The 15943-nt window shown below is 36.0% G+C and overlaps 2 protein-coding genes across 3 annotated transcripts in view; both read right to left on the bottom strand.

Annotated features, from left to right (window-relative positions):
• Positions 1-6: 6 nt before the first annotated feature.
• On the bottom strand, positions 7-7632 carry cdkl1 (cyclin dependent kinase like 1 (CDC2 related kinase)). The gene is made up of 10 exons (XM_059565890.1): positions 7235-7632; positions 6469-6638; positions 4846-4967; positions 4375-4447; positions 2487-2577; positions 2181-2381; positions 2006-2088; positions 1853-1909; positions 1603-1758; positions 7-919 (listed from the first exon to the last, which is right to left on the bottom strand). The coding sequence occupies exons 2-10, from the start codon at positions 6634-6636 to the stop codon at positions 818-820; spliced, it is 1053 nt and encodes a 350-aa protein (XP_059421873.1). The 5' UTR covers positions 6637-6638; positions 7235-7632; the 3' UTR covers positions 7-817.
• Positions 7633-8606: 974 nt separating this feature from the next.
• map4k5 (mitogen-activated protein kinase kinase kinase kinase 5) overlaps positions 8607-15943 on the bottom strand; it is a 29681-nt gene continuing 22344 nt past the window's right edge. For both annotated transcript variants that reach the window (XM_059565887.1, XM_059565888.1), the window contains 11 exons: positions 14716-14795; positions 14559-14619; positions 14012-14126; positions 13133-13191; positions 12949-13052; positions 12650-12827; positions 12458-12526; positions 12261-12353; positions 12082-12152; positions 11032-11087; positions 8607-9526 (listed from right to left, as the gene is read on the bottom strand). In XM_059565887.1, the coding sequence (XP_059421870.1) occupies positions 9439-9526; positions 11032-11087; positions 12082-12152; positions 12261-12353; positions 12458-12526; positions 12650-12827; positions 12949-13052; positions 13133-13191; positions 14012-14126; positions 14559-14619; positions 14716-14795 (974 nt within the window). In that variant the 3' untranslated portion in view covers positions 8607-9438. The remainder of the gene's footprint in view (positions 9527-11031; positions 11088-12081; positions 12153-12260; positions 12354-12457; positions 12527-12649; positions 12828-12948; positions 13053-13132; positions 13192-14011; positions 14127-14558; positions 14620-14715; positions 14796-15943) is intronic.

Raw genomic sequence — 15943 nt, 5'->3', positions numbered from 1 at the left:
CAAATATATGTTGCAGCAAGCACTTTAATGATTTAGTCTGAAAACAAACAATCCATCTATTTTAAAACAAAAAACACATTTGCAAGTCACATTGAATTTGGCATTTGCTGCAAGTCACTGGTGCAATTAGCACCACTCATAAAGGCAACAAAAAGATCATTATGTCCACAATGAATGAATGAGGCATTTATATGGCGCTTTATTGTGTATTGCTGTACACCCAAAGCGCTTACAGGCTTATTTCCAGGCCCACACAGAAAGAGCATTTCAAACAAGTTCTATACATCCCCAAAGACTTCATTTATTAAATATTTTGGCTAATTTGATCATGCTTTCAGCAACTCAGAATTCTGATTTTTAAAATTCATTCCATAATGCAAAATTCCAGTATTTTATATACAGAAAATCTAAAAGAATGTTTGTTGATTTTTTTTTCTGGGTCTGGTTATGTCTCTAGAAATTTTTTTAGTCACATATACACACTTCAAACATCATTAGGATTTATAATTAATTAAAACATCTGGATCTAATAAAGGTAAAAAAAATAAATAAATCTGCCCCACAGAGCAAACTCTTCTATAGCCCTGAAGTCAGTTTCTAATCAAACTATCAAGCACAGCACAGCATTCAGTTTTAACGCTATTATTATTGCTGTTGTCATTTTATATATTACAGAAATGCCTCTGTGAGTCTTCGCTTTGGCAGTGTGACATCATCGTTCTACAAGCAGAGCAGAGCCCTTTGTCTATCTCACACACACACACACACCAGCCGGGAGGTGGTCGGTAGGCTCTCGGGTTCCTGATGAGTCAATAAATCATATGTTGGGTAGATGATAGTTGAATTTGCGCAGGTTGTTATAGTATTTTCTGTTTTCCACGGCTGGGAAGACAGTACTGCTGGCCAACTGAGGCAGATACTACAAAAGACAAAGAACAGGGATGTAAAATATTCAAATAAATTGGAGATTTTTATGACCAAAATGTTTTATTAAATAATTTGTTGTACTTCATTTAGTAATGTACTTCACTTAGTAATGAAGTTATGTTTATACCTGAAAATAAGTAAGTAAAAAGAAAATAAGAACATATACATAAATACAACCCCAATTCCAGAAAAGTTGGGACATTTTACAAAACGTCCCAACTTTTCTCTTTTATTTAATACACTTTAAAAAAAAAAAAAAAAAGATTTCCAAAGTCAACATCTGTTCATATTTACGTTATAAAATGATGTCGTCCAAGTGAAAACACAGAAAATTTTTCTTTGTACTTTAGTAAGTTAAATAAAGTTAAATAAAATCTTTTTTCTATTTTGATATATTTTGAAAATGTGATGGCAAAACTGAATTTTCAGCATCGCCGTCTTCAGTCTTCAGACGTCTTCAGTGTCACATGATCCTTCAGAAATCATTCTAATATACTGATTAACTGCTTAAGAAACATTTATTACTATTATTATTATTATTATATATCTCTGATATATAAATATATGAATATCTACTGGAATAATTGATAACTGCTGAACTCCACAGCTTCAAATACTATAAAGGCAGCACATGGCCCAGCCCTAGGTGTGAGTGTTGTAGTTGTGGCTACAGACCCCAGGAGGCAGGTGTTTGCGTGGGTGGCGTGTGCGTCTCTTGCGGTCCAGTTCACGTGTGACACTCTCGCTCTCTTCTCTCAGACTGTCAAAGTATGGCAGCTCCAGTAGCTGCTCACAGGACAGCCTCTCAGCCGGGTCCATCCGCAGACAACCCTGAGAAAGACAGGCAACAGACAGAGAGACATGCTGATACTGGTTCTGAGTGAGCAGAGGACTTTTGTATGACTGGTTTGTGTGTTTCACTGACCTTCATGAGGCTCAGCGCCTGGTACGAGATATTTGGGTACTTCAGTTCAAGAGGCTCCTGTAGAAAAGACACACATATTGAGTATGAACAGGTTTCCTTTCTAGGTCTACAGAAATAAACTTATGCAGAATCAAAACTCAGTGATCATCTCACCATCTCCTGTGGTTCAGGGACACAAACTCCACTGAAGAACTGGTTAGTGCTGAACACCTGCTGGTGTCGAGGAATCAACTCGCCTATGAACACAACAACACACAAATTAACTCTATTCATCACATGCATCCATTCACAAATCATATGAACAGCTGGACTTATGTGCGTTTCTTACCCTGAGTTTTCCTGATCAGATACAGCTGGTCTACATCAGATTTTCCCGGCCATAAAGGAGCACCAGAGAGCAGCTCTGCAAACACACAGCCTACTGCCCAGACGTCTACTGGCGGCCCGTACTGCGTGTCCCCTACTAACAGTTCTGGAGCTCTGTACCACCGCGTCGCTACATAATCCGTGTAATAATCACATGGACCCGCTGGAAAAAGAGCAAGCTATTAGATGAATGGGAAGTTGAAGGCAGGGAATGTGTGTGTGTGTGTGTGTGTGTGTGTGTGTGGATGGATTATGTGTGTACACGCACTGAGGATCCTGGCAAAGCCAAAGTCACAGAGTTTGATGACCTGATGTTTGGTGATGAGAATATTTTCAGGCTTCACATCTCTGTGGATACACTAAAAACACACATTTTTAAATCACCCGGAGAGTCTCCTAAAACATCGTATTTAAAACAATATTAAAGGGGTCCAATTATGCTCTTTTACAAAGTCTTGATTTTGTTTTGGGGTGTACTAGAACAGGCTATTATACTAGGTTGTTCGAAAAACACATCTAGTGATGGGAAGTTCGGCTCTTTTCAGAGAGCCGGCTCTTTTGGCTCAGCTCCCAAAGAAGAGCCGGCTCTTTTGACTCCTGAATGGCTCTTAATTTAGGATTTTTTGTAGGCCTTTATTTTACCATAGCTTTGCAAAAAATTAATGGTTTGTGTGTTGAAAACCCTTTCATGTGCAGTGTTTTTATGAGAATCCTTATAATTGCCTAATTTTGTGCATTTATTTTGTTACAAAACCATTATTTTGTTTAATATTTTAATCAAACATTTTATTGCACAAATTAACAACAAAACATAATGTTATGATCCCATATACTCACATCTGATTGGCCGTGATGCGATTGCTGACCAATCAAAACAAAGTTCTGCCTTGAGCTAAGCAGCGAAAGGAAAAAAACTGGGAGCCGGCTCTCACTCGATGCGAGTCGGCTCTTCTGTTTCTCTACAAAGCATCGGCTCTCAGAGCCGCATCTTTTGCCCATGACCCATCACCAAAGTTGCCTGCTGCTAGATTCAGTTTAAATATTGCGTAAAAATCAAATCAATTTGAGCGCGATTTAAACCCGGATGATTGTAACCCCTCTAAGCTCGTCTGTTTTAGTGATAACACTCGTTTCCTTCTCTAGTGCAGCTCAATCAGGACTCATCCCATTCGCCGATCTTTGTGATATCACAAATCTCTGAAAATATGCATTGTAGTTCAAACGAGTCGTTCGTTGTAGTTTTTGAAAAGAAAAAAAACTTGTACCTTGTTGTATCTCCTTTTGAATTTACTTTGAGCTTTGTAACATTGCAGATCTTTTTTTTAATGCTCAAACAGCAACATCACAGACTAACTAAAGTTGAAAAAGTGAAAAAGCATAATAGCACCCCTTTAAGATACTTTACTAAAACTATAATGACTCACTGACACACTTTTTTTCATAGAGTTATGAGGTAGTGGATGCACTAAAATAGGTGCTGGATCCAATTCTGGACTGTTCATGAAATGTATACAGGCCAAAACATGATATTGCGCATTTACTAAAACAGATGGCAGATCCAATTTGTGGAATTGGGGGTGTGGAAATTTGGTATTACATTTTTTTCTTGACTTGTGATTGTAAAAGAAAATAAATCCATATATATATTTAACTAATTTAAAGAATTTGAAAAAAAAAAAAATCTTTATCAGAGTGATTAAAGTCAACTAAAATTAAAACTAAACCATACAAAATTGAATATTAATTTAAATTGAATATTTTATATGAATAATAATTAAGAAAGATTTAAGTTTAAGATGTTGCCAGGCCAACAAAATCTTTTCCCCCTTATTTTAAAGTCTAAATTAATGTACTGAAATAACTAATACTAAAACTGAAAAACAAATAACAAAAACTGATAAAAATGCACAACAAACTTGAAAATTAAAAATATAAAAATGGAAACTGATTCAAAATAACAATAAATACTGTAACTAATTCAATGGTACTAAAACAATACTGTTCTTCATGTATTTAAAATCACAAACTATTTTTCTAGCAGTATAAAAGCAGCTGCCTGTATATTATAGAAAGGGATACTTTTTAACTCTGAGAAAATAATCCTGTTAAGAAGGTAATAGAGTGGGAGAAAGCAGCAACTATTCTGAAATTCTTACATTTTGTTTGTGGCAGAAGTTCACAGCCTGAAGTGTTTGCCAGATGATGCTTTTAACCATGTGTTCTGGAACGCTGAGTGAACACAAACACAGAAAAGTGTTACAATGCAGTTACCGGAACACAAACCTAATTTTCTACTTTAACCATTCATTCTTCTCTGCTCCTACTGAAGTCCACACTAGCCCTGTAGGTTCTGATGATATAGTGTGTATGTGCATGTATGAGTGCTCTATTGTGGGAGTTCTGTTGATTTTTGACTTGTAAATCAAGAGGACGACACATAAAGAGTTAAATGTTGTTAAATGTTTAACAGCGTCTCCCTCAAGTGCACCGCAGAGGACAAATGCATTCTGCTGTAAACATTCCACCAAAGACATGCTGGGCGGCATAGCAACAAAAACACAATATGTGTGTTAGTGTGAGAAACACAGAGCTGTTTTATTGGTGTGACTACATGTGTGTGTTCTCACCCTCTTGTGTATCTGTCCAGCTCATTTAGGACAGTGTGGTCGCAGTACTCAAACACCAGGTGCAGTTTTCTCTTTCTTCTGAACACCTCGATCAGATTCACCAGGTTTGGATGTTTCAGTTGCTAAATACACACAATTTTATGAACAAATTTGTATGGGTGAAAACATATCCAAAAAGGTCTAAGAACACTAGAGAAAATGCTTCTTAAGTTTTTCAGAGCATCCTAGTATTTAGTTCGTCCACTTTGCTTTAAAGATGAATGCCGCAAGTCTGTGTAAATCCCAATAATCATGTTTTCCAGTATTATTTGAGAAGTTTTAAGAAGCATTTTGTGCTTTAACGAAAGGAAGAATGTCTGATCATCTGTTTAGAGGAGTTCACATGGCCTTTGTCACATATGTACTTATTTTTATAGTGAGAAAATACTGCAGAATCTGAAATATTTCTTATTCATTTTGCAGCATTAAAATCCTAAAACTTTGTTTACAGGTTTTAAATGATAAAACATCCATATTTCAATGCAGTCTGAGAACCCACTTTTTATGTAAACATTTGATTTAGCATTCAAGTGTTTAGCAACACAAATGTTAAAAAAGATAAGGAGCCTTAATTCTTATCAAATGTGTTTCATAACACACCCCATAGCACTGTTGATATTAACTAAAACTTTTTTATTTTTTATTTTAGATAATTGAAATAAAGCTCAAATAAAATAAAATATAAATATTAGAAGGGAAAACTTTATTAGATGGAAATGTTGCCTTTGCAACTAACTGAAATAAATTGGTTAAAGTACAAAATTTTCTAAAACTAAAATAAAAATAAAGCTTGATGGAAATATTTGTATTTATTTAAAATATTTCCATTAAGCTTTATTTTTATCTTAGTTTTTATTAATAAATTAATCATTTTATTTTATATTATTAAACAATTTTATCATCAATAATACAAAATAAAATGATGGATTTATTAACAAAAATGACAAAAGCACATAACAACTGACTAAAATGAAAATGAAAACCTAAAAAAAAAAAAAAAGGTAATTAAAAATATTAACAAATATCGTAATAGTAGGCCTATATAAACAATACGAAAATAACACAGCCCCATATAACAGAAATAAATAAGTTTCCACCCCAGAATAAATCCTAACCATCTTCAGCTGCAAGAGTTCAGACGTTTAGAGATTTGATTAAACTGGAACTTCCTTTAAAGACAAAACAGTAGATAATTTAAACGTGATCACAGAATATTTTTTTAACGATAGAAAAAGGGAGGGGAAGGGAACAAGTAGAATATGTATCCATCCATTCATGCATAGCAGAGTGAAATGAATTGGTGAGCCAGTGTTGGCTGACATGCCAGATCTTCTAAGGGCCACTGCTTTGCTCTCAGCTCAAAGGAAAGAGTTTGCAAATCACAAGAGCTCCAGACACTGATTATTAAAACATTCTGTCGCCACGCATCCACTAAAGAGACAAAAATAATAATACTAAGTCTACAAACTATGATAGTAGCAAAACAAATGGTTGGGGAACTATCTTTAAACAGATAAGACCAACAAACCATTTTAGTCTGGTTTAAACTGGGATTATATCAGCAGGGTAAGACTGAGTGTTTACCTTCAGCATGCGGATTTCTCTGAGTGCTATTTTCTTAATGATGGGATCATCCTCAGACTCCACAAACTTCTTGATGGCAACAATCTGTCCGTTGTCTTTATTCCTGCACTTGAACACGACTCCGTACGAGCCTTCCCCGATCTTACTGATCTTCTCATACTTCTCCATCTCTGTGACACCAGCAGAAAACACCTTGATTTCGATTGAAATGTGAAAAATTGCTCCCAAATATGTTTGTGAATGACATACATGGCTGAAGATAAAAATGCTATGACATATAATTTGAACTTTATTCCCTTTTACAGTGTAATTACACAAAGTATTACCACTATATGTAACAAAGACACAGTAAAATAAACTATTACCAAAAATTCTTACTGAATTTTGTTCAGGGCCTCTTACCTTTTTAAATATAACCTTTAGAGATTGTTGTGGGCCCCTAAAAGTTCACCTTCGACCCCACTAGGACACCAACTTTATTCCTCGCATTATTTTTGTATATTTACATATTATTTACAGGTCACTAAACCCTATTTGTTAATTAAATTCTTTTAGACGCCAATTAATTTGTAATAGGTGTTGAAAGGAAGGCATTACTGTTATATACATGACTGGTAATTAAGATCCTTTCTGGTCAAGTCTACTGCTCGAGTGTACACAGTACACTAGTTTAGTGTTCAAACTTAACACTGTAAAATAAAAACATACTTCTTATGTTATCTTATAATATATAGAGAGAGAGATACAGCTTAGATATACAGCTTACCTTCCAATGTCTCATCCAAATATTTGCTTTATGTAAAAAAAAAAAAAAAGAAGGCTAACACAAATAGCAACTTCCTGAGCTCGAAATGTGTCAGATACCCGGAGCGGTGTGTTGTCGTGTGACTCTGACGGACAGATAGAGCCGTGTGTCCACGCGCCGTGAGAATGTGTTTGAGTTCGCATGGAGAAGAAAACACGCTATTTACAAGCGGCAGGTCGCCATAGAAACAGATACGACGCCCCGCCTCCGCTCCGCGCGCGCTTCAATCTGCACAGCAACACGCTGCAAGCGCAGAACTATCCGCTCGATCTGACCTCAGATCAGCCGTTTACGAGACGAGAGCCGTGGGACTGTAAATCCCTGCTTCCGATGACATAAATCAAAATGCCACGCAGTTTTTTCCACTTGTACTTACACACACACACAACACTGCGCGCGAGTGTGAGGTAACAAGCTCACGCGCATTAACTGAAAATAAAGACCTGTTCTTAATTGACTTGCCTGGTTAAAATAGGATACGTCTATGTAAATCACGCTTTTTCCGCATATACATTTACCAGAGAATGTTCTTTCTTATTAAATAAACTCTAAAAACAACAAACAAATCCCTCAGTTGATCACACTGTGACTCTGGACCACAAAACCAGTCATAAGGGTCTTTTTTTTAAATACATATTCCATCGATGTATGATTTGTTAGGATAGGGCAAAATTAGGCTGAGATACAACTAGCTTCTTTGAAAATCTGGATGGAATCTGAGGGTGCAAAACAAATTATTGAGTAAATCGTCTTTAAAGTTGTCCAAAATGAAGTTCTTAGCAAAGCATATTAATAAAAAAATTAAAAAATTACATAGCCTATTTGCGGTAGGAAATGTACAAAATATCTTAAATGGAACATGATCTTTTCTTAATATCCTAATGATTTTTGGCATAAAAGAAAAATCAATAATTTTGACCCTTACAATGTATTGTTGGCTATTGTTACAAATAAAGAGAGTGTAATGCACACACATCCAAAAACTTTGGGCAGGTGCACAAGCATATGAAACTCTTCACAGTAAACTCGAAGGTCTTCCTCAAACAATTATGTATTTTTGCCTGACGATGACCATAGGGTCAAAACATTGTGATTTTAATACATTTTTGAGAGCAGTATAGTGGAAGTGTGTTGATTTTTGTTTAATTACAATAGCTACAAATATACCTGTACTTGTACTAATTATTGCAACTACAACAAAAATACAACACTACCCCAATGTTTGGTCCATGTATGGACCTTTTTTTCCACTGTTATCATGTCCAAATATGTTGGTTTTGAGAGATTTTCATTGTATTCGTGTGTATTGATGATTTTGACAAACATCCCAAAGTGTTACCAATTGCCTTTTTATTACAAAAGCTGCATACATTAAAACCAAAGCAACGGAAACACTTGAGATATCACAGTAACCTCACATCTCCCATGTTTTGTCATTTTTAAATACAAAAAGAACATGTACAAAAGTGCTAACAAGGTGCAAGTATTGAATTAAACTTACTTTTAAAAAGAGATAACTGAAATTTTAAAATATTACTCAAGCTGGAAAAAATAAAACAGCAACAACAAACCGAGAGAAAATGCAGCAGAAAAATATTCACTCAGTAACATGAGGGCGAGATGCTTCACTCACATGACTCAGCTGAATAAATAACACTCACTCATTCTCCCAAAACTCTCCCCATTAGCCGGCATGAAAACCTGACATTTTAAATCTACAATTAACACGAAACCTGCAAAGTTAGTTATATTTAATAAAACCGTTCCCTTATATGGCACTTTTTGAGCAGCAATGCATTTTGCTCAATGTTCTATCTTTGCAGCTTTAATGTTTTTTAAATGTTTAGAATGATTACAATATTTGATATGGTTTTAAAAACAGGTTTTTAACAGCACTACTGCCTGCATCTCTGGCGATTGCTTGCTTGATTTACAAAAATCTGACTGGCTGCTGTAGAACTGCATGCTGTTTGATTCTGGATGCCTGAAGTGGCGAGACGTCTGGCTGTCTCTGGCGGTGGGCAGCGTATGGCATAAGGCTGCAGTGAGATTTAGCAATAAACACAGTCTGCACATCAGCTCAGCTCTGGTTGTCCAGCGTCGGTGCCGTTCCGGAACGAATGCATCATGGGTACTGCGGGCCTGAACGGCTGAAGGAGGCGGAGCTAATAACTGTTCTCATGTCCAGCCAGGATGTAGAGGTTACTGAAAGCAGTAGGGTTATCTGTAGGCCGGCTCTCCAAAACAACAACCCTAAAATGCACACAAATATTAATACACAAATACACTTCTCAAAATCAACATGTGCCATAAAGAGGAGATGAGTGTGAAAGTGTGGAGGAAAGCCACGATTATGCAAATGTGGAGGGGTTGCATGAGGTTGGTGCAAGCGGGAGGCTGGTCGTGTCCTCAGATGAAATTACAGCATGGAGACACCAGCCTGGCACTGCCAGTGTAAATAAAATATGGAGATCTCAGAGGGAGAGTGAAAGAGAGAGACAGAATGTGCTAAAGAGGGTCTTGGGGTGGTGCAGGGCCATTGTGTATGTGGCATCAATGTATGGTGACACAGATACTTTTCTGTGGCCAAAGCACACACGCGCGCGCACACACACACACACACGTCAGACAAGTAAAGCATTGAATATACATTAAAATGTGGCTTCAGAAAACTGATATCAATATAATGCTTGTTTTATTTACATATAAATGTGCACCGTTCAAGCTATTATTGAATGTAAGAATTGTCTTTTAAGAATTTTTTGCTTGCCTGTATTTTTTTAAATTACATTTTATTCATTTATAATTTATTTAATTAATGACAACCCTAAAAGGCTGGACTCATATTTTTATTAATGAAGAAGAATTAATAGTGGGCAAAAATACATACTACCGTTCAAAATTTTGGAATCAGAAAGACTTTTTAATATTTAATAAGAATTAATATTTTATTCAGCAAGGGTGCATTAAATGTGAAAGACATTTACAAGCTTCCAAAAGATTTCGCTTCGAAATAAAGGCTTGTTCTTTCAAATTGTTTATTCATCATAAAAAAAACACCAACTAAACAAATTCACAATTTTTTCATATTTTTACAAAAAATCTTAAGGTGCATTGATTATAATAATAATAAATGTCTCCTGAGCCCGAAATCAGCATATTAGAATCATTTCATGAAAGATCACATGACACTGAAGCTGGGAATAATGGCTGCTGAAAATTTAGCTTTGACCTTAGCAATAAATGACATTATTATTTTAGATTGTTATTTGAATGTTATTTTAAATTGTAATAATATTTCACAATATTACATTTTGTTATTTATTTTTGGTGAGCATAAAACACATCTTTTAAAACAGTTAAAAAACAAACCATCCCCCTTGTAATTGGGACCAGTAAAAACTACAAGTCTAACTAATGGAGACAGCAGAACCTCATCAGTGAACTTGAGTTTTAAACTGACAGACCTAATTTAACCCCGTATGTCACACAAAGCTCAGGTCCCCCACATAAACCTAACCCAGGGCTTCCCTCACTATAGAAACAAACTCAGCAGAGACACTACATTCTCCCTGTTGGCTTTTTTCCTCCTCATGCCTCTATTTCTGTCCACTGTATGTGCGAAAGCAAAAAGGCTACATGCAGAGTTTCTGGGAAGACATGGTGGCAGACAGTAATGTTTCCAGGAGACAGAAGAAATCGAAGTAAAAGGGTGATGATGTAAGAGAGAGACAGAAATGATTTGATCTGGTTCTAACCTGTCTGATCCCAGGAGTCTGAACACTCTGCTTGGGTCTGAAATCTCCTGTGTCACCTGCAAACAAGTGGAAATATCCTTTAATAAACAACTGTACACCTGCAGAAGAAAAAAGGTCCAGCATTACATCACTTGATCAACAATGGATCCTCTGCAGTGGATTTTGATGTGAGAGCACAACAGGGGATGGACTTTATTTTAGGAAGCATTATTATGGACTATGGCATTATGTCTAGACATAATGGTTTAAGTTAAAAGTGTCTTAATGAAGGATTTGTGTGGATTTCTATGTTTTTATCAGCTGCTTGGACTCTCATTTTGATGGCACCCATTCACTGCAGAGGATAATTTTCTCCAAATCTGTTCTAATGAAGAAACAAACTTATCTACATCTTGGATGGCCTGAGGGTTAGTAGATTTTCAGCAATTTTTTGCGTGAACTATTCCTTTAATAATGATAGACCACAACCTCCTACTTAGATGTTCTCTTATCCCAAAAACCTTTAACAATGGGCGAAAATATAAAACGTGGGTCATGTTCTCAAAATACAATGGTTGGCAATGCAGGTGCACCACCTGGCAGGCTGTAACCCCCCCCCAACACACTCACAGTCATACTCTTTTGAGGGGTGTAGGTGCCAACCGCTTTTCATTGGAGTCAGAGAGGAGAAAAACAGCTGAATAATTTAATCCATTACTCTCTGGCCAGCTGGAGCTTTCTGATTGTACATGAATTTTACATCATCCATCACACCCTGTCATCTATGTCTCACACACAAACACTATCATATTTCATAAAGACAGTCCTTCACCTCCAGAAGACCTTTGTCCTTTTATTGTACTTCTATTACATGCTGCAGAGCCAAGAAACATGAAACAAAACCTCACACACATAATACAAATACATATCACTGTATGCGCGCGCTCACACACACACACACAGAAGTTTCACCAGAAAGAGTGCTTGTGCTCACATCATAGGTTTGAATGCATGAACAGATAAAATAAATATACACTAATAATGCAATGTTGGTACAATGTCTGCGTTTACCTCGTTTGATTTGAAGTTCTTCCCTTGCATCCCATGTTTCCAGAAGGCCAGAACACTGTCCTGGAGACACACTGACAGAAACACACACACATATATAAGGTTACACACACCCATCAACACACTACACAACAGAATAAAAGCATATCACAGCTGGATGAGTGCAGAAGTGGATCTCTAACCTACGGAGTCGACACAGAAATCGAAGCTCAGCTCAGACGCCAGTTTCTTATTAGACTTCAGCTTTCCCTGCAAGTTCACTATTTTTACGTTCTCTATACAAACACAAGAAGAGAGACAACATTAGAAATATTTAATCATTTTTGTTTTTTGTAAAATAATGTTTATTAAGGTATATGTTGGATGATATTTCACTCACTGTCCAGGCACACAAGCACGGTGTCTCTCTCTAACTGTGTCACATGGATTGCATCGACCTGGTTACCTCCTACAGACAGATAAATATACCATCACTTTGTTTTACTAGGTTATTAGGTAGTTTACTAGCAGGGTATAGGACAGTACAAAAAAAAAAAAAACACAACAAACTGTGTTTGAGAGAGAGCCACACCTGAGCCGATCTCAGTGAACCAGGAGGAGCAGGAATTGAGGTTGATGGTCTGGAAGCGAACCACCTGTCCCGGCTCAGTGCCCTTACTGACCGCCACACACATCAGAGGATACTCCTGCTCAGGGACCACCAGCATCTCAAACACACGTAGCGGACTCGGTAACGGGAAATCAAAGTGCTATGTGAGAGAGAGATTTAAAAGCTTCATAACGTCATATGCCATCTTTTGTTTTATTCAGTCTGGATTTAATTCAACTTTCCTTCTGGTTTGCAAATACAGTTTTTTTTGTGTGTCTAACCTTTATGAGCATGAATCTCTCCATGGGTTCGTACCACTGCAGCAAAACAATCCCAGACTGCAAAGCTCCACAGAGATACTTGTGACCTGTGTACGGATTCCGCACTGAAAGAAAGAGGAAGTGAGCAGATCAAACTCAGTCTGAGTGTGTGCGTTTGTAAAGGAGTGTGTGTTTAAAGCTTTACCGATGCAACACTTGTGGCATCCCTTGGTGTCTGGGATCTTGGTGGTGAGAGCAAACCTCCTGTGAAGCAGACAACGGTGTGTTAACTGTTAACTACAATTAAAAATACATTTTGAAAAACTGAAATAAATCTGAAATTAAATAAAAACATTATTAAATGAAAAACAAACTTATTTATTTTTCTATTAAAGTACAAGTTGAAATTCTAAAATTACTAAAGCTAAAATAAAAGTAAAATAAAAATATTAAATGACAAGTACATAATTACTAAAACTGAAAATGTAAAAATAAAACCTACTTCAAAATGTAAACAATATAGCACATAGATAAACAGGGCTGGGCGATGACAAAAATATCTTGTCAATAATATATATAATAAAAAATATCACAATATCCAATAATTTTGTCTACCTAAGCCCCACCTCAACCATGCCCTTCCCCTCGCCGAGAAACATTGCCGACATGCACCATAAACACACACCATGTTCAGTTTGGTTTTACTTTTCTTAGTTTGCGCTTAAACTAACAGAAAACATTAGCTTTGCTGATATGTTGACTCTTTTGGCCCGTTTTTAACAAAATAAAAATAACAGCTTTATTTATTGAGAAGCAGGGGTAATTTAAAGTACAATGAAGTTAAAAGTACTCCATAGTTCAGCCATTTGCAACAATAAATTAAGAATTTATAGTGCTATATCTTATCTTAATTAAACAATTATACTGTATATTCGGAATAATGTATATTAGGAATGTATGTATTCCTTATGTATATAAGGAATTTGTTTTAGTGTCAGAAGCTCCACAGTGCAACAGAATGACAAGACAGGACACAGATAATAAAAAGAATAATATAAAAATATACAAAATTGTGTGTGTGTACCTGGGCAGTATCCTGTCAGGGAATCTGTGGGTGTGGAACTGAGTGGCCAGTCCAGGTTTCCTGAGCTGTTCAAACAGCCCAATCAAATTATGGGAATACAATTGAAACGTCTTCCCTTTAAACAAGAGATAACACACATCACATGTGTACCATACACAGTGTATAACTACACACAGGATATCCAACGTATGACAAAATTCATATCGTTTGTGCTGATGAGAATGGAAAATGCTGCCCCACAGAAATGAATAGTCATTACTCCCAGCACAAGGAAAAGCTGAGTTGTGTAGTTATGCAAGTTGAATCAAAATCAGATTAAGAATGAGGCCAGAAAGATGATGTGATATTAGTGTGTGCGTGTGGGCCTAAAGGACAGAGGATTGAAATTTTACCTTCTGATTATGTTGATTTAGGCATTAGAAGAGCCAGCAAGCAGTGAAATCAGCCGTGAACAGAGAGAAACAGACAGACAGGGATCATGTAGGTACTGCAGAGAACCTCAGTAACAGAAAGACAGAAGAGCCGCTCCCACATCACACTCACTCACCTGATAATGACATCAGATTATTATTGATTATGTACAGCCATGTGCATCGCCGTGGAAACAACTGAAACACATAAAAAAAACAGCACATGATGAGTTCATGGACATGTCATCTATTCAAGGTCAAGGGTAAAGGTCAAAGTCAGAGTTTAGGCTGTACCTGCTCCATGGAGGCTTCATGCAGCTCATTTAGGTTCAGAGTGTAGATTCCGTCTTCAGTGCCAAATATCAGATACTGGTCTAAAAAAAAAATAAAAAAAAAATAACCAAAAGTAGTGTTTACAGGCTGATATTAAAGAATCATAAAAAACAACAACAACAACTACTACTATGCAGGACAACTGCTTTCAACTACGGCTGCTCATTTTAACCAGTTAACTTAACAGACTACAAATATTTTGACTGGTTAATACAATCAGATAAACTGTTTAAAAAGTTTTTATTTTCACGAATTCATTTAAATATTTTAAAAGGTTTGCTACATGGTTAAAATACGATACACATTTAAAAAATAGTTTTTTCAGAAATCGGTCTAATGCATCCACGAAATGCTTACAAACATTCTATTAAACACTGTAAACATAGCTAGGCTTCTTTAGTTCCCCTCACTCCACCACAAATTTACAGCATTTATAAAAGATCAAGAATCAAAAATATTAGGAAGCTAAAGCTATATAAACGACTGAAACTGAAGTCAACGTTGGGTCTCTCATTCGACAAAAAATCAAATGTTTCCGTATTAGTGATGTATTTGAATGTCAAAATATTATTTATTATGTACTTCACTCATGTTCCAATATCCACATAAAACAAAATATTTTGCATAACATCATGGAGGTATGTTGATAATGCTTAACTTGAGATTTTACTACATATTTCAACTGAGCAGTGTGTTTTTTCCCATATGTTCGACTGACTGTATTTTATTATGATAAAGAACAGGCTGCATTGTCAATGTAGTGCGCCGACGCAATCACTTTTTTCTTCTAACAGTGGAAGCAACTAAGATAATGGGAAATGTAAAAGGTTTGCTTTTATTTGTGTACATTCACAATAAAAACAAATCTTTGTGCTTTTGTATAACAGGCCTAAAGAAAAATAGGATGCCGCTTTCTGCCATCTTTGTTTCCTTTTGCACAGCACAAAAATGAACCAAAACTATTTTTCTTTCATTTTCTTTATTTACTATTTAAGTAAAAATATATATCTCATATTTATTCATTTTATATATATAGCCTAGCTTTAGTATTTTATTTCGTTCTTGTTCGCAGAAGTGCTATGTGATATGATATGACCATGTGATTATAAAAATGCATTAAAACACTAAACAGTTACTTTAAATGTTAGCAATATTTTAAAATATTACTGCTTTACTGTATTTTTGATCA

Source organism: Carassius carassius, chromosome 14 (genome assembly GCF_963082965.1).
Source record: "Carassius carassius chromosome 14, fCarCar2.1, whole genome shotgun sequence".
Lineage (NCBI taxonomy): Eukaryota > Metazoa > Chordata > Actinopteri > Cypriniformes > Cyprinidae > Carassius > Carassius carassius.
This window is presented reverse-complemented; position numbering and strand designations above follow the sequence as displayed.